Below are 19,787 nucleotides of genomic sequence, written 5' to 3'. Positions count from 1 at the left end.
CCACAGATCGCCTATACAGGTGATACCTATGAGATCCCATTTGTCGAACCCCTTACATCTCCACAGATTGCCCAGTTGTTTGGAATCCCAGAGCGGTGTTGCGAGTGTTAGCCTGGCCCCCAGCCGATGTTTCTTGTGGCCGCATGCCAGACGTGTACTGCGTGTTTAGTGGGGTCTGTTAGCAGATAGCATCAGGGCCTGGAGTAAAGGAATCTGCTGAAGTTCCCTTCCGAAAGGAGACATCTGTCCATGCTATATCCTGGGTTTCCAGGTTGGACATAAGTGCAGTGGTTAATAGAAGACAGATGAGACGCCCAGTGTCTAATAATTTAGATTCTTTGTCAGGAGGTGGTGTGTCACCTGACCCCTGAGAGTTTGCTCTTTTGCATGCATTGGCTACAACCAAAGAACTACAGGAAGTTGACCCCTGATGTATATGGGGTCAGAGGAAGCTGCCTTGTATTTTTTATCTATTCTGGGGTTCAGAACCCGAGCTCTAACTGGGTCTTTGAATACCTCAGGGGCGTGTCTAAGAAGCCCTTTAAGCATTGGCAAAACCGGAGTAGATTTTTGCGGCTGGTCAAAAGTTTCTAAAAGAAAGTCTTCTTCTACAGGGTCTGAGTGTAGTTTGACTTTATGGTATGTTGCGGCCCTATTAATTAGTTGGGCAAACCCTACATTGTCATCTGGCGGAGATGGTTTTGAGGGATAGAAGTTCGGATCATAATTTAGATCAGGATCAGTACTATAGTCCTGCCACGGGTCTGGTTCCTGTGGTGATCATCAGGGTCCTCAGTGTTTAATGGTACTATATCTTTATCCTCTTGACCATCCCCAAGTTCATCATCACTATCCTCTGGTTGTGGAGAATGTGGTGGAGAAATGAGTAAATTAGGTTTAATTGGTGGAGGGGGTGATGGTGGTGGTGAAGTATTAGTAGCCATATGTATCTTCTTTCGAGGAACTGGTGCCTGTGGTAAATGTTCTGATTTCCAGCTTGGTAACTATGTGACCAGTCTTTGGATGGATTAAAATGGCCGTTTGCTTTGGATCAGGGAGAAAAAGTTCTTCAGTATCAACAGTTTTCTTTGGTGTGGTAGATTTCTTCTTGGAAACTGCTTTCCCTGGCTCCGAGACCTTCGATGCCGGTTGTTTCGGCTCCGGAGGTGTTTGTTTAGGAGGCTTAGTTATGGGAAGCTTGTCTTTTAATGTTTTCGGCTCTGAGGTCTTCGGTGCTGAGGTCTAATCGGGTTGCTTCGGTGCCGATGTCTTATCCGGCTGCTTCGGTGCCGAGATCTTCTCTGGTTGCTTTGGTGCCGAGAGCTTCTCTGGCTGCTTCGGTGCCGAGATTTTCTCAGGCTGCTTCGGTGCCGAGAGCTTCTCAGGCTGCTTCAATGCCGAAAGCTTTTCCGGTTGCTTTGGTGCCGAAGATGGTTTTTCGGGACCAGGTGGCTGGCTCGAGCCAGAAGGCTTTTGTTTGTCCTTCGGGCCGTGCCCGAAGGCGAGGCACCGGAAGTTTTTGTATGGTGTGGACCTGAGCCCGAAGGTGTCACCGGAGCCTTTGTTATGGGCTTGGGTAAGGCGGGGGTCTCAGTACTCACATCCCTTTGAGCCTGGGTGATGTCATCTTCGGCGTCGGAGACGTCAACTTGGGAGTCTGGGACCTGTTCTTCCGGTTCTGGTTCCGGAAGGCTATCTGAGCCTGTATGGAAGATGTCCTAAATGGAACCTGTGCCTCGGGACATCTCGTGGCGTCGAGCTCGACGATCCAGGATGGTTTACTCAGACTTGAATGATAGACAAGCCTCACAGTCGTCCTCTCAATGTTCTGGAGAGAGGCACAGATTACAAAAAGGATGGATGTCAGAGTGTGGGAATTTAGCACCACACTGAAGACATTTCTTAAAGGGAGTCTGTTCCATCGGCGTCCGTCATTACCGGCGCGGGTAGGCCCATCGGCCCGCGCTGAAGTTTGTAGGCGAAGTTTTTTGAAGCTGTCGTCGAAGGTGCGTGTCGAAAGAAACGCAATCGAGACAATACCGTTGGTTAGCTGTGATTGCGCGTCAAAAGTGGGTTCGATAACGACACCGACCGGGAGCGCAGCAAGTCACATTCGAACCCGATGGCGGAAAAAAACAATTCAACGATGGAGCAGAAGCCCATGAGCACTGTCAACTGAAGGAGGAGTCACCAACCTTGTGACTACAAGACTTCTTCGAAGACAAAAACAACATTCAGACATCCGAGCCCATCGTCAGATAGTGATCAATGCAAAAGTGTACAATCTGCAGCTCATATGCCCCGAACATATATATATATATATATATATATATATATATATATATATATATATATATATATCTTTGTGTGTGTTTTTTTTTATATACCCACATATACACTAGCAAGGTCGCTGCTCGGATTCTCTTTGTGGGCCGCTTCCCTCATTTTCCATTAATTCTCAGTCAGCCTTTATTAACTCAACAAAGGCTTTGGCACATCACAGGAAGATTTAGTGCGGTTTTATTACTCTCCTGCACCCAGGAGGGGAATAAAATAGCACTAAATCTTTCCATGGTGTGCAGGAACCTTTGTTGAGTGATGGATAAATAACTATAGATAGGTAGTATATATGTAAAATTATACCCACCTTGCAAGCATCTGTTCGTAGCGTGTAGTGCTGTAGATTCACATGAACTGTATACCAGCCATCTAGGCTTAGGCTCGAACATTTGTAGGTTTTTTCTTTGCAGAAGTCATTCGAGTCCTTTCTTAATGGGCAATGCACATGGGCACCGATTCCATGTTTGACTTTTGTTTCGTACAGCGAGTGAGAGTAGCATGGAGTGGTGAGCAGACAGAGTGTTGTGCACGTGTATTGCAAAAGAAGCCTCAATTAGCAATGAAAAAAGATCTGTGATCTGAGCCCCACTCTTCGGAGGCGAATGGCAGGTGCAAGGTAATCTGCAGCACTATATGCCACAAATAGAGACTTAAGTGATAATTAACCCTTTCCATTCGAAGCATGTGTTGCTGTCGATAAACATGCTCTGCATAGACTGTAAAGAAATTCCCCACTGCAAGCGGTGGCTAGATAATGCAGATTTAAAATAAAGTCCTTAAGACCATCTGGCCGAACCATAGCCAGTTGTATGGCGAGGAAATCCACACAATAATGCCAACACAATAATGCTAACTGAATGTGCATGGGGTTGACCAAGTGACTGTTTTACATATGTCTGCGAGGGTAATGTTCCCTAAGGAATAGGGACGTCTCGTTTGGCCTTAAAAGTAGGCCTGAATGCACATAACAATCCATCTGGCAATACCTGCTTTGTATATAGGCTGACCCTTGAGGGGCTTTGTTAAGGTTACAAAACGATGGTCTGCCTTGTAGACGGTCGTAGACCTTTCAATATAAAACATGAGAGCGCATTTAACATGCAGAGTGTGGTGGGCTCTTTCTGCTACTGAGTCTGGTTGAGGAAAGAAGATTGGGAGTTCTAAACTCTGGAGAAAGAGGAAATCACTTTAGGCAGGAACGCAGGGTTGTTTCTGAGCACTACCCTGTCCTAATGTACTTGAGTTAAAGGCTCCTGTAATGTGAGGGCTTGCAATTCACCAATGCGTCTGCGAAAAATTACTACAACAAGAAAGGACACTTCCATGTGAGGTATGGAGTGGGCATGAGCCTACGGGCACGAAATGGGGCGACATGAGTCTGGTAAGGACTACAATGAGATTGCACACTGGTTGGGGGGACCCCCGGGGGAATAACCATTTAGAGGCCCTCTGTGAAGGCCTTAAACACTGGTATGAGAAAAAGTGTTCCCTGTTTTGCATGTAAGCTGCAACGGCTGGTAAGTGAAGCCATATGGAAATTTAGGCTAAGACTAGACCACATTTTAGGGGGCCTAGGTGTTTAGGAATGCAGCAGTGAACAAACCTCTTCCCCCCAGCTGCCTACCATACCTGAGTGGTTGGTCTGCTCGACTCTTATAAGATGTCGATGCATGCTTGCAGGAAACATAGGTAACCAAACTCTAAGCCCTCATGAGCCAGATCACTGGATTGAGTTGCTTGTGGTCTGAATCCTTGATCTGGACATGGTTCCTGTTCCTGAATACCAGGGCTGTCTGACCCAGGAGGGGCCTAGGAGAATGAGACATCTGCTGCATCTTCTAAACCACAAATGGAAGTAGCGAGAGAGACGCAAAGACGAATAGAACAGTTTATCCATAGTGAGTTGCCCCTGGACTGTGAGTGTGGGTACCTGGATGCGAAGTTTGGGCATTTTTCGTTTCAGGGTGGGAAAAAGATCTATATATAGGGTATCACACCGTTGGAGGTAGCTGAGGACTTGTAGGTGGAATGCCCACTCGTGTACTTGTTGGTACGTCCTGCGCAAGTAAGACTACAAGTTCGTTGTTCACCACCGGAAGGTACTCCGCCATTAGGTTAATCCAATGGCAGAATGGGCCAATGCCAAGCAGTCTGAGCTAACAAAGAGAGGGGAAGAGAAGGAGTGCTGCCCTGCTTTTGTAGGTAGTACACAGCAGTCATGTTGTCTGTCCTGACGAGTGCCACTTTGCCACAAATGAGAAGAAGGAAGGATTTCAGGGCAAGATGAATTACTCTGAGCTTGAGGTGGCTGATATTTTGACCCTGTTGATGCCGGGTCCACACTTCCTGTACTGTAGTTGGATTGAGATCTGAGAAATCTTTCGAAGTGAATAAAAATCGAAAATATTACCTCATAGAAAGTAAGAGGGAGATTTTGGGTACAGCATAACTAAACTCTGCAACAAATACATAAGCTGTATTATGCCAAATCCTATTATTAACTATGATAGTCAAATTATTTTAAAAAAACTAGAATTATACATAAAATTTAATAGCAAATGCAGAATAATAAAAACATGTTTGTTACACATTTTAAAATTAATTGTCCTAAAATAAAAAGGGTCATAAATTGAGGAAAAAGATGGAAGGGAAGGCCAGGGGATGTGATGATATGTTGGAAGGGGGCTGGGGGCGTTATCTCCCAACTTCCAAAAAAAAAAAAACAATGGTATTAAAAATATGAAAATAAGCATTTTCAAGCTCAAACTGTTACTTATTTTTAGTTTGTACAGCATGTGGAATTGTTTTTTTTGTTTTAGGGTGGTGATCATCGCTTTCTTGAAATTTTCCTTTTTAATTTTCAAATAGACCTCAAAAACAATATAATGAGGCTTCTCTACTATTCAATGAAATAAAAGATATGCACTGATAAACTATTGGTCCGATATAGAGATAACTGGCATAGGTATAGTTTTTTTCACTTGTCAGCCCCACATCATCCCATGAGCAGAAAAAGACAAGCTTGTGGTTGCCAAAAGAGTCGCCTGCAGAACAAGGTGCATGGGGTCGTAGTGGAAGTTACCTGCAGCAGCCAGTAGCAGCGCCGATGGAATGTTGGAACAATCGAAGAGTGCACGTAGCAGCCATAGAGACACTGAAAAGAGAAAGGGAAGGTGTTAGAATGACGTAGACACTCCTCCAATGCAACACAGGGGGAGCTGCACTTTCCAAAGACTAGGGTAGTGGTTTAGGATTGGCATTCCTCTGTCAGGAGCACCAAGTTTCTTACTCTACGACAGTACTAGTGAATCATGTCATGCAGAAGCTCTGCTATTGAAAGTCCTCAACCCCCACAGGGAAGGTAATGCATCGAGCTCTTGACAGCCTGTGGATTGTGAAGTTCTACTGCAGTAATGGTGTGCAATACAGCTGAGGCAATTCAAATGGATCCTGCCTTGAAAGTAGAGGTGGGCAGAGCTTGGTTTTTTACTTGTAGAATTCTACAGAGCTGCGTAAAAACTCAGCAAGATTCCACAGATTTCTGCAAGCGAGCGGAATTCGGCACGTCACGCTACTCATGCTGATTGTTAGCAGCGGGAGCTTCTTCCACGCTGTAAAATTAGCACGAACAACCATGCGGTGGGAGCTGCTTCTTTCTACCACTCAAGTAGATTTCTCAACACGAAGGGTTACAATCTACCGCGAGCGCCCGGGTTGAGAAAATCTCACTGGGAGGCGGTCTAATGCCTGGAAATTGCACTAGGGGATGCAAATTCTCGCTCAAGCCCCGCATGAGAAAAAACTCCGCCACACAGTGCTTGGCGGAGTTTTGCCAAAACTCCGCGATAATCTCATAGCGTGGAGTGGGAAAAACTCCACCAGCGGAATTTTCCACCCACCCCTACCAGAAAGCACTGGCATATATGGGAATACTGAGTGTCCCCCACTGAAGAACCTAAACAATGGCACCAGCTCTTCATTCTTAGGTACCACACACCGGCCAGTCAAAACAACTGCACCAAGGTCCCTATCCAACTAGAATTGTATTCATTGCACAATTTTTAACAATGTTATATAAAAGAGCATAATGAATGTTACTATGCTAGGAGTCAGTCAATACTTCTTTTGAGCACCACCAATATCCTTACATAGAACATTCTGTACAGAAAAAAATGGATGAAGACATTGTGCAGGTCCTCCCTTGTCAAAGCAAACATACCCGGAGGAGACTTTGATCCACAGCTGCTGCAAGACATCGCTTTGCCCCTAAGCCCTACCTCGATAAAATGAAGAAAACAAATAATACTCATTAGAGTAGGGGACAGAGGTTTAGGATTTCTTTTGTGGGTAAGAGCTCCCTTTAAGACACACGAAGAACACTAAACATGATGATGGTTCCTAGGGTGAATAGGGACGTCGACTACACAACCAGCTGGAGGTACTGCTCTTGAAGGAAGTGCTCTGTGATGCAAGAGGCACTGTTGCCCAAGTCAATGAGTTTGTGAGAGTATGACCAGCAAGTTATCACAATATGAGAAAGACATATACTAGTGAATAAGAATGAATGAACTGGAATTTATGGGCTGGTCCCAGGTCCTATATGTACACATGCTCTTTGGCATTGCTTTTATTTCAAGGTGTTAGGGAAAGAGGATCTCAAAGATATAATAAACAAGACAGGTATTCTTAGTAAATTAATGAAGCGTTATTATATCTGCTTTCAAAAAAGACCCTGGATAATTTTTGGGAACAAGAAAAACACAAATTTTTTCTCACCCTAATAAAATTATCAAAAATAGAAAATATGCTTGTCTGTATTTAGGTATTTCAATGTATTTTTCTAAATAGGTATGAAGTGCAAATTTTCCTCTCATCAGTAGAATGAAAGAAAATGACAAGGCAGGCATCCGAGGCGCAAAACTGTGCTAAGTCTTTCAGGGTGTTGGGTGACCTACATCTCCCAAAAGGCACAGTTACAGACAGTTGTAAATCAGTTCATCTTGAACATCTCTTCTTCATGGATAATCTCTATGAGGGAGGAAGTGCTGCTCAAGAATTCAGCATGGAAACCTATGATGGAGAACTAAGATTACAAGTAAATAACTTATTTTTCTCCATCACTGGGGAAACAGTAGCAAGCTCACTACTGAAACAAATTAGACATCTGCCAAGAACAAGATATGTAACAAGACCATTTTAAGAAGAGGTTATACAGGTAAACCCCAGGGCTGGCTCAAACCTATTTGCTCCCGCCTGGCGGGAGTTTTTTTGCTTCTCCTGCCACTCGGGAGCAGACACAAGGTCTGCTACCAGCAGATGAGAGCTTTTTTTTTTTTAAATCCTTATTTTTCCAGTTGTGCAATAAAGACATGACGATAAAGATACAATGGAGTCGGATGAATCAACAGTTGCGGAGAATAATTGGACACATCAAAACAAATCAAAGATTCATAAAATTTGACAGGAAATAATGTGCCGTGACCAAAAGAAAAGTACATATTCAAAAAACAATAAAAAATAAGGCAATGTACATGGCATTCAAGCAACCACCCCGCCAACAGATCACCATGGCAGCGAGCACCTACCCCACACCCTCAGGGGTAATGCCGGCCTGCACCTGCGAATCATGCACCGCCTGACGCCTGGAAATGTAGTCCCTATATGGGACCCAGATATCAATAGGCCTGGAGGAGCCCAGAAACAAGGTACTAAATTCCTTGCAATTCACATTGCAGAATGCAAGGCTCTTCAACCAAGAGTGTAACGTGGGGAGACGTTTGCTGCCCCACAACAGTGCAAACTCTCGTTTGGCCAATAGGAAACCCAGCACGGCCAGTTTGCGAATCTTCTTAGGGAAGTTCGCCACATATCCTGAAAGTGCTATCTCAGGGGTAGGTAGAAGTTGCATGGATAATATATCTCCCAAAGTGGAATGGACGCTCAGCCAATACTGGTGGATCTTAGGGCAGGTCCAAGAAAGGTGCGCAAAGTCAGCAAAGGGTGCTAGACATTTCAGACAATGGTGGGGCCGGGAGTTGTCAATCCTATACATCCAGCGAAGGAATTTAAAATGTAATAATGTGTGTCGGTTATTCAATGAGACGTCACTTGTGGCTCTTCAGCAATGCTCCCACTGGTCGTCAAGGATTGGATCCCCCCAGGTCCGCCTCGCAAGGATTTTGGAGTCATCTAAGGGTATAAGTGAAAAGCACTGACTGTAAAGCTTGGATATTACATGTGCACTGTCCGGATTCTGAACCAACAGGGTGAGGGGAGGGGTTTCAACCGGGGCAACAGGAAAGGACACGAAACCGGCTCTAAGGGCCGAGCGTATCAGAATCAGAATAAACGTGTCCATGAAAGAACACTCACTGAAACGGGCCTCTTCCGTCAGCGAAAAGGTATGCCCGTCAGGGAATAAGTCTCCAAGTGTGTGTATGTGAAATTTCTCCAAAGTGCGCTTGACCAGAGTCTCCCCGGTGATCGGAAGAAGGGAGGGGTTAGGCAAGGGTAAGGCGGGGGAATATAAGGAGTCCAGCCCCAAAAGTCGGCGCAGTTTATTCCAAGCCCAGCAAATGGTGGATACCGTCTGGACATCTCGGGGGTCTCGGGGGAAACCAGAGGGAAGGAGTGTAAGAAGCTGTCGTGGAAGTACTAGATCGGCCTCCGGCTTTAAATATGGGATGCGTGCGTCCGGGTGGTACCAAGCGTACGCATAACAACACTGCGCAACTATGTAATATAAATAAAAATCTGGGACACTGAGTCCACCTCTGTCCAGTGGCAAAGTCAGGATTCTCCAGCTAACCCGGGGCGTCCGATGCCCCCAAACCAGGCATAAGAGTATGGAACGAAGTTGTGAGAAAAAAGTCTTGGTGAGGGGTATGGGAATATTGTTAAAATAATACAGAAAGCGGGGAAGAACTACCATCTTAATAACGGCAATTCCGCCCGCCATGGACAAAGGCATACTGAGCCACCTCGCGACCTGTGACTCCAGCGAACCAATAGCGCTACCATAGTTAAGACGGATTATCGAGTTGGTGTCAAGATGAATATGGACCCCGAGATATTTGACTGAATCATCGCACTATTCCAATGGAAATTCACACTGCCAGGGTGTGGTGCTAGCAGTGAGGGGGAAGGTAACGGATATATGCCAATTAATGTGGAGGCCGAAGAACTCACCAAAATGGATGATTTCCCAAATTAGGGGGGACAGATTAACTCGGGGCATACGAACGTAGAGTACCGTATCGTCTGCGTACATTGACAGTAACAGAGGGCCCGTACCGAATTGTAGACCACGCTGCAAGTGATTTTCCTGAAATTGCCAGGCTAAGGGATCCATGGCCAAAATAAAAAGAAGAGGGGACAAAGGACAGCCCTGCCCTGTACCGCGTGATAAAGGGAAAGGATCTGACAGAGTTCCAAAGAGGCGAAGACTGGCCGTGGGCTTAGTATACAATAACGCAACTGTCGCGACAAAACACTCCGGCATGCCCATACGGCGCATGATTGAAAGGAAAAAGGGCCATTCAAGAGAGTCGAACGCCTTTTCAGCGTCAAGCAGAATAGCGGCAGCCGGGGTGCAGCAGATGAGAGCTTTAAAAATGCTCCCACGGGGAGCAGAATTCTGATGTGTTTTCCGGCCTGCACTGATGCAGGCAGGGAAACAGATCAAGAGATTGCTCCTGCACAGAGGGAGCAGCAGAAGTGTCTGCTCCCTGAGGACAGGAGCTACACTGGCTCCTACAGCATGCATGGTGCCGGCTGGGGCAGTGAGGGACCTGGGGCTACCCCCGCGTCCCCGAGTACATAGTTGCTGCCCCGGGTGGACACCAACCATTAAGTAATGCAGGCTACGGGGATTGGGAATCCCAGGGCTGATAACAGCTGCGGGGGTGTGAGGGCCACGCGGCACCCATCCTCTTTATTTTTTTTTTTAAACTTGTTTTTTATTAGCATTTAATATAATCTCACAATGCAATTCTCAATATTGCTATTAACCAGTGTTCACTGCATTATATCACAGCAGTCGTGCCAGTGGCCACTGATCAATATATGGTGCCCATTACTGTCTACTGCATAGTATAACAAAGTCAGTATCTGAAGCATTGCATGCGGCATCCAGTGTCGAATGTAGGGCGGGACCTCACATCTAAGCCCCGCCTCTTGCATATACCACTTTGGATCACAGTGCTCATGGGTCGGTTGCCGAGCCACCAGTGTTCAAAACTGGGCTCTAACCCAGTCCCCTTTATCATTTTTTAAGGCGTGGCCCTGGGGGATGGGATACCCAGCTCCTAATAAGGCTTGTAGCAGAGCACGCAGCCCCCCTCCCTTTTAACAAAAGAAAAAAAGGCCCTGGGGAATTGGGTCACCAGAACCTAATGAGGCCCGGAGAGGAGAGGTCATGCGCAGAGTGGGGTTGGCTGCATGTGGGGGGTTGATCTCAGGGCCTGGTCGTAGGCCAAGTCCTGCAGCCAACCCATGCCGCACACAGCCAAAGGCTGTGTACCTCATGGGGGAGGCGGAGGGTTAGATTTACGTATGGTAATTAAATATGACTTTTTATATTATTTAAAAAACCAAGCATTAGCAAAGCCAATAGATTTCGCCTATGGAAGAGCTATTACCTTTTGCCAATGTCTTTTAGTCACGTTGTACTGCAGCGTGTCTGCTGTGCAGCATGACTAAAAGTAAAAAAAAATGCTATATAAGGTATTTTAAAAACCTGTTATGATGCGGGCACCTAAAAACCAAAGTGTGTATAACTTTTTTTTAAATACGTTTTAGCCTCTGCAACTTGGCTTAAAAGACATTGGCAAAGCTAATAGATCTCACATGGGCAAGACCTACTGGCTTTTCCAATGCTTTTTTCCAGTTGGAAAACTAATTATGTCCCACCTGGATACCTCTCCTCCACCTGATAAAATAAAATACATATTTTTTATTTTCCTACTAGCTTGATAAATTAGTGGAGGGATCTCGCCTATTTGTCAACTGCCTGATAAACTGCACGTACGTGTTGAGGTTTCCACTGTAGCCTAATAAATAACACTGTTCGGCTATTAATCAAAATAGTTTTAAAAAATTCGATCATCGATATGGTGTTCCTCTAGATTTAAAAAACGGGAAGTGACCGGAAAGAATAAACATGCTTCTGATTTTCGGAGTTCCCTTTACAAACGCACATATTGGACATGGTCAGAATAAATGCAAAACATTAATCTCATCCAGTATTGCAGTAATCAGCCAGTAAAACTAAAGCCTCCCCAGCGCCTTCATGCCAACAGCGTTCGAAAACAATGTAAAACAATAGAGGATGTTTTCAAAATAAAATGTACAGGAGCAATTTAGAAAAATAGGTATTTTTATATAGATTTTTGAACACTAAGAACTTTTTATTTGGGTAAGTACTTATGTTCTGAGATATCACCGTATTGAAAGTATACAGAAATCCACTTGCATTCGGTGGGTTATCACAGTTTTGCAGTATACAGAAATACACTGGTGCTTGTATCGGTAAAGCAGTAATTTGATCTACTGGAATGAAATATATGCTGTATACGGGTACTTAGCAGCAACTTCCCAGATGATTCTTCTGGATTTAAGGTAAGTATGGGGCAAGGTCCAAGGCAGCACCAACAGGTCAGCTCTGGGGGGTCCTGGTGCAGAGGTGCAATTCAGCGTTCGGTGCCACGTTTAAATCAATGGGGAGCGGCTCGGTTCAAAAGAGGCTGCAAGTAAGGACTGGGCGGCCAGACCGGGCGAACCCACGGGGGGCTCAGTCCGTGAGGACCTCGGGCATGCAGAGACACTGTTGGCCCACTGGAACACGGGCTGGGGGTGTGAGTGCAGTGGTGCTTTCTCCAACGGTGTTGCATTGTGAGAGGCACTCACGGTATTTGGTTACCTGCAAAAAGAGGCTGCAGACAGGGACTGGGGGACCACTCCAACCAAACCCAAAGGTGGGTTCAGCTGTGGAGGGTCTCAGGATCCCATGGTCACCAATGGTCACCAATGGTCCACTTCTCCAGGCTGTGGGTCTCGGGTGCAGTGGTGTCTTCAGTTGTTGGGTCGCGGCGGTCCAGAGGCTCTTGCGCTTCATGTTTTCCTGCAGAAAAAGGCGGGCGGATGTCCAACTAAACCCAAGAAGGGGCTCAGCTCTTGAGAATCTCTGTGCCTGATTCACGGCAACTTGGGCTGGGGTGCAGTGAGGCGTTGTCTGACAGCGTCGCGCTGGCAGAGACTTCCGTTTCGGTCCTTTTAGGGCCTGCAAACGTGCAGGGAAGCGGCTCCTCTGCTCCAGATGAGATGTTGCTGGCCAGTTGAAGCCGTGGGTCACGCCTCCACAGCATTTGCAGGTGACACCGCTTTCTGGATGAGCCGGGTCAGTGCAATTGTTGGGGATCCCAGGCAGGCTGGCATGGCTGGCGCCAAGTAAGTTGTTGCTCCTCCGTTCTCATTTCGTGGGCTCTTATTTGTCTGACTGAAGCAGAAAGAAGGACAAAGCTTATTTCCTGGTGTCAGGGGGCCACATACATACTTAATTTAGGGGCATTACGGGGAGAGAAGGGTAGTAGCAAGTGGGCTACTTACCCCTGAGGTCACTACACCCCCTTGATGACCACTTCCTGTGGGGAGTGGGCATCATCCTGTCCCAGAGTTCCAAATTTCAACACAACCAAGATGGTGAAATCCTAATTTCTGTTTTCACTACAGGTAGACCACCTTAGGGGGGCGTCTAGCCTGGAGGTGCAACACACCTTATTGCACAGCTAATTTTCCGCCTGTCCTGGTTCCAAATGGGCCTCAGTGCAGGGGGTGGCATCCTCAAAGTCTGGGGGAAGCCAGAATCGCATATCAAGGAGTTGTTCTTTTCGAAGTTCATTGACTTGACAAGCTAAGTTACTAGCCTTCCTGCTGGAGGAGGTGTAAGGATTATGTTACTTACCCTGTAAGCATCTGTTCTTGGCATGTAGAGCTGTAGATTCACGTGCTTTGCATAGTCCTGCCATCTAGTGTTGGGTCCGGATGTTAGCAAATAGTTTTTCTTCGAAGCAATCTTTTCCAGTCACGAGGTAAGGTGCCTCCTCCTTTCGGTGATAGCGCACATGGCCATCAACTCCATTGTTAGATTGTTTTCCCGCAAGAGGGTGAGAATGGAGAAACTAAGTGAAGTATAGAGATGTTCATGCATATTTAATGTAAATAATGAGAACTGAAACAAATACAGGTGTCCAGAGAGGTGGGAGGGTGCATGTGAATCTACAGCTCCACATGCCAATAACAGATGCTTACAGGGTAAGTAACGTAATCCGTTGGAGGCATTCGTGCTGTAGATACACATGCTTTACATACACTATATAGCAGTAGTCTCCCAAAGTGGTGGCTGACCGGTAGGTGTTGCAGTTGTTTGAAAAAGTGTTTTTAGCACTGCTTGTCACACATTAGCTTGGTGACGTGCTAACACATCCACACAATAATAATAATTAGTAAAAGTGTGTGGTGTAGACCATGTTGCTGCTTTACATAGATCGGCTGTGGGTATGTTACCTAAAAAGGCCATAGATGCTCCTATTTTTCGAGTGGAGTGTGCTCTAGGAGGTATAAAGTTCTTTTAGCTTTAGCCTAGCAAGTTTGAATACATTTAACAATCCATCTGCGTAGGAAGCTGGTTTTCGGTTGCAGTACCCCCCCCCCCTCCCCCCCACCCAACACACACACACATTTTGCCAGACTAAAGATGCACTTTGACTTGATGTGCCCTGGGTCCCTGCCAATCAGGTTCCTTGGGCCTGTGTTCTTTCCCAAAACTGTACCTTGTACCCCAACTGGCACCTCTCTGGCCACATGTCAATCCCTTGTAAAAGGTACCATGGGAACCAAGGGCACTGTGGCCAGGGAAGGCCTCTGAGGGCTGCAGCATTTATTGTACCACCCTTAGAGGCCCTGTACCTTTACATACACACACTGCCGTTGCAGGCTGTGTGTTGTGATGCAGAACAAAATGAGTCGTCGACATGGCACACATCCCTGTGTGCCATGCCTACAACCCACTGCCGTGGCATAGGTCAGCCACCCCTCTAGCTTTGTGCACTATACCAGTGGAGAGGATACAGGTGCATGAGCCCTGTACCCTTACAGTCTCTAGACCAATTCTTAGTCACTGTAAGTGCAGTAATGCCATTAAGAGTATATGGTGATGGAAGTTTGTCAACTCCACAACACCATAATGGCTACACTGAAAACTGGGAAGTTTGATATCAAACTTCTCAGCACATTAAACCCACAAAGATGCCAGTGTGGGATTTAATAAAAAAATGCACTCAGAGGGCATCTTAGAGATACCGCCTGAAAAACGATCAGCCTCTGGTGGGTTCCCTGACTGGTACACAAAAGCCTGCCACCACGAGTCATGTTTCTGGACTCCTGGGGTGGGAGCCTTCGTACTGGCACCTAGATCTGGTTGGCAGGCCTCAGTGCACTGTCAGTCAATAGCCAGCTTCCAGTAGCTAAAAAGGGGATAAAAGTGGGGGGGGGACACCTGCAATACAAACCCAGTTTCTTATAAAGGCCATCTAGCCTCTGAGACTTTTCATGCAATCAGAGGGATTGTTTAAATCACTGTACTGGAGGTATTCAGGAGCTAGGCTGTTAAGTTATGTTAACTGATGTTACATTGTGCTGCAATATCTTGCTCTGTCCTGGGTCACAGGTACTGTCCATGCAGCAGGTAAAAACTGTTTTGGACCACTATTGCCGGGCACATCTACGAGCTATCAAAATGATACTGGTTCTGGTGTGTTTCATCTTGTTTCCTGCCTTTTGAATGGCAAGAATGACAGAGAAATGCCCGGGACCAGTTGATCAAAAGGTAATCTCCCATATATTTCAATTACAAATACCTGGAAATAAAGTCTGGGAATTTTGTTTTATCTGCAGTTGTGAATAGATCAACCTGTGGATGTTCCTTCAAACTGAAGATCTGATTTAGTACCCAGCTGTTGATAACCCGTGCATCTTCGAAAATACCCTAGTTCAAGGTATCTGCTTGCTGATTCAATGTGCGGTGTAAGCAGTTATGCAGATAACCATGGCTATCATCATCAATCAACTTCATTTCTGCCCAATGAGCAATAAAAGTACACAGTGCAAAACAAAATATATACTAAAAAACATTATGAATATACATTTCAGATCATGAAAATATGTACAACAGTTATACATCAATCGTCAGAAAAGCTACCACAGTGCTCAAACTAAAGCCAGAGGAACAAAAACCTTGAAAAAAGTCCTTAGGAATGGGCTCGTCAGGGGTCCCTTATGTCACCCGGGTTATCAGAATTAAAGATCAAACATATAGACAATAATTAGTACATAGATAGAAAGCACAACAATCAATATACAAAAATCCATGGAATATCCACCTAAAATTCATAAAACATCACATAAAAAGAGCAGCCGTCCGCTCGATGGCGCATTCAATATATGTGGCAGCAGAAAAGCAGTTCTTGATAGTGGGCAAGGTTAGCAGGTAGATGAAAGCAGCTGTGCAATAACGAATATTGGCCGCCCTGAGGATGGGCAGCAAGTAGCGTTTCCTCAGCAACGAGTATAATTTACAGAATAAAGGTAGTTTGGGGTGATTAATGGTCACAAGGACACAAGGTAAGTTGTGAAAAATATGGGCCTTGTGACGGAAAAGCAGCTAGAAAATGCGCCGTGCCTAAACGGAGACTAGTCAATAAGAATTTATGATGCATATTTACCACCCATACTAAGTATAGCACAGGACTAACAGTCGGACAAATCTCCATGTAGGTCTGTACCATCTGTTTATCTACAGCACTCCGCATTCTATCTTCAAGGATCCCTTTAAAAAAGCATTCTGCAGAGTCCTAATAGAGCTGAATAGTGATTTGCTAAGAGAGGTAAACACGTCTTCCCATCCCATACTACGACAAGTATTCTGAATATACTTCAGCCAAGGAATACTCAAGCAGTGGTCGAGTTTTAAGCAGTCCGCATGCACAGCCCTGTTGTAGGAAGTCTGGTTTTTGGTCCAGATTCTAAGCCATCGAAGGAACGGTTGAATTTTGATGAAATCGCTTATGTAGCCAATTCCTGCCTCAGTGTGCCAGACGAAGGAGCTAGTGCTTTGGGGGACAACTAACAATCTCCTAATAAAGCCATTCTCAATTTTTTTCTGGCCTCCCTTATCTTCAATGCCCCACACTCCTGCCCCATACAAGTCAGTTATATTTAAAGACAACAAGGGGACCCAAGTAAAGTCAGCCAGGGACCTCGGGATTCAATTATTACATACTACAATGGTCCCTAGGACATTAGGGATGAAGACATAAATGAATATAGTCCCGATCAGTACTATATTGGTTGAACTTGTCCAGACGGACAGAGGTCTAGTATTTAATATTTAGCAATTCATAGAAATACGTACAAACAAAAATAGAGAGTGGGACACAAGCCTGCATCCTACTACAAAAACAGGAACAAACAGTTAGGAAACACACATGGAGGCTCAGGCAAAGCTCACGGTTTGTTACAGAAAAAATTCTCAATGTGATAAACAAATCGCAAGGAACACCTTTTCATAGTAAGATGATAGAATTTCTAGTGACGTATAAGGTGCTTTAAGGTGTCGAAGGCGTTTCAATCCATGTACACAATGGTGGATCATCATCAGGACATTTATGATAAGCATGCTTGTGTAAATTTGCCATAAATAATTAGAAAGTTCATGTGTGATGATAAGGGTGAGATTTAAGGTCCGGCCTGCGGACAGCGCTCATCTACATGTAGGTCCGGGCGACAATAGACTTGGTTGTACCATACCGGTGGCACCGGAGAGATAGGAAGGAGTGGGGGCGCTGTAGGAGCCACGGGCGTGTGCTCACAGGAACGCCTTGGTGCAAGGGTACTGGCGAGTAATGCAATGAAAAAAATGCGGGAATAGGGGACGAGGTAGGAGCCACAGACGTGTGCTTGATGTGATCGGTCGGCGGGGTCGCCTAAGTCCGGAGTCCTCGGGGAGCTGTGCAGGAGTCAGCTTCTATAAATGCGGGAGCCATACAAGTCAGTAGCACAGTATTTGCCTTTGTAAGCCATTGAGAGTTCCTTTATGGGTTTCTGACCAAAGTGTGCGGGCGGGGTCGCCTAAGTCCGGAGTCCTCGGGGAGCTGTGCAGGAGTCAGCTTCCATAAATGCGGGAGCCATACAAGTCAGTAGCACAGTATTTGGCTTTGTAAGCCATTGAGAGTTCCTTTATGGGTTTCTGACCAAAGTGTGCGGGCGGGGTCGCCTAAGTCCGGAGTCCTCGGGGAGCTGCGCAGGAGTCAGCTTCCATAAATGCGGGAGCCATACAAGTCAGTAGCACAGTATTTGCCTTTGTAAGCCAGTAAGAGTTCCTTTATGGGTTTCTGACCAAAGTGTACGGGCAAAATTGAGAACGGCCTCCACTAATTTGGAGAAGGCAACGGCTTCAGTGGTCTTCAAGGGTGCCCATGAGAGACATGTATCCAGGGGGATGCCAAGGTAGTAAAAAGTAGGAACAGAGCCAACTTTCTTGCTGTTCACTACAAAAGAAACATTATCCTTATTTCTTCCCCTAAAAATCATTATGTGAGTGTTGCTTTGGTTTATCATAAGATCTAGACTGACCATAAACTTACAGAAACAGTCCTCCAGTCGTCGTAAGCCATTTGCAGTCCTGGCAATTAGGACCATGTTGTCTGCATAAATGAATGTGGGCATACTACAAGCACCTATACGAGGGCAATCTGCCCTTAGGTTTACCAGTTTATCCCCCAAGCTGTTTGTATAAATGGAAAAAAGAAAAGGAGCCAAGACATAGCCCTGGCATACTCCCGTTGCCAGGCTGAAAGCTGGTGTAGTTTCTCCCCTGAGCCGTACCTTACACTGGCAGTAGCATCATTGAACAGATAACTTAAGGAAATGAAGTATACATGTGAGTCATGATCCCCCACAATTTAGACCTATTGACAGAGTTGAAAGCAGAACTCCAATCCATAAAAGCCAAATACAGCTTGCCACACGTGGCCACAGTATATTTGGCAATTAACAGATATAGATTTAAGGACTGCTTGACTGTGCCCAGGCCAGAGCCGAAACCGAATTGGAAATCGAGAGTATGTTACAATCCTCGGCCCATAGCTGCAAGCGGTCCAACAGAATTCGTCCCATAATCTTTGCAGTGGTATTAATCAGTGAAATGGGGCGATAACAGTGGGGGTCATTTTTTTAAACCTTTTTGAAAATAGGAACAATAGTCGCATGGGACCAGTTCTTGGGGGGCAAGCAACTAAGACGGCATTGAGGACATTTGCTAATAAAGGGGCCCACAGTGGGATATTAGATTTAAACATATCAGAGGAACACCCGTCTAGACTAGGAGCACGCCCAACCGGACAACTAGCCACAGCCCATGTAACTTCTTCCAATTCAATAGCTGGGCCCACAGAAAAATTTGTGGGATGCTGGGACACAGTTGGAATGCCGGTCAGCGAATGCTATATCAACTGATCTTTACTGAAAATGACTTTCACCTTGATTCTTCTTCCTTGTAGTTTCACGCTGTGCTGTCAGTTTGTATCATGAAGTTATTGCTGATCAACAACTAGAGGAATGATTTCCACGTGTACAGCTTGGAGTTCCAGCAGGTAGGTAGGGTAAGATGTCCATACCAGATTATGTCCCCTACAGTAGCAACGCCTTGAAAAGTGCTACCTAAACCAGGAGGAAGGCTTCTGCGAAGGTAAGGTTTCCATCACTCTAATTCCAATGGTTCTGGTAATGGAGTACCATTGACAGGAGTAATATATATACACATAACATGAAGTAAACCCAGGAATGTCTTCCCCTACAGTATCGGATGTTGGCTAGCTTGATCAATTACTGACTGATGTACAGTAGTCTCTTTTCAGAAGCATACGCTTTTCCGGACATGCATCTAGAAGACAGCTCAGATTCTGTCTCTTCTTTGGGTTGTAAAGAAGCGGGATTTCTTGTAGCTCACAGGACAGCCCAAATCTAAGTCCAATGTGGAAAATGATAGCTTACTTTTCTCTTGTGAGCTGGCTTTCCAGCCAGGGGTACTGCTTTACTGAGGAGAGTGACCAATACTCCCTTGTACTTCGAAAATAACCCTGGAGCTGACTTTAGGTCAAACGAAATTACATTGAAAAGGCTCTTTCTAGTTTACAAAACAAAGGAATTACATTTTTTGCTTCCCACATGGCTAGAAAATTGAAATATGCACCCTGAAGCCCTATTGAACATATCCAACCCCCAGAAGAATATTTGGATGAACACCACCATCCTAAACTGTTCTTTACTCACTCTTTCTTTTTCCAAGTTCAAAAGGGTCTGAAATCTTTATTATTTTGCCTGGCCCAAGAACT

General features: G+C 45.5%; 1 protein-coding gene across 7 annotated transcripts in view; it reads right to left on the bottom strand.

Annotated features, from left to right (window-relative positions):
* CAMTA2 (calmodulin binding transcription activator 2) overlaps window positions 1-19,787 on the bottom strand; it is an 809,661-nt gene that overhangs the window by 544,284 nt on the left and 245,590 nt on the right. For all 7 annotated transcript variants that reach the window (XM_078668358.1, XM_078668360.1, XM_078668361.1 and 4 more), the window contains exon 6: window positions 5,423-5,494. In XM_078668358.1, the coding sequence (XP_078524484.1) occupies window positions 5,423-5,494 (72 nt within the window). The remainder of the gene's footprint in view (window positions 1-5,422; window positions 5,495-19,787) is intronic.

This window comes from Lissotriton helveticus, chromosome 12 (genome assembly GCF_964261635.1).
Source record: "Lissotriton helveticus chromosome 12, aLisHel1.1, whole genome shotgun sequence".
Classification (NCBI taxonomy): domain Eukaryota; kingdom Metazoa; phylum Chordata; class Amphibia; order Caudata; family Salamandridae; genus Lissotriton; species Lissotriton helveticus.
Note: the sequence above shows the minus strand (reverse complement) of the source record. Positions and strands in the feature narration are given on the sequence as shown.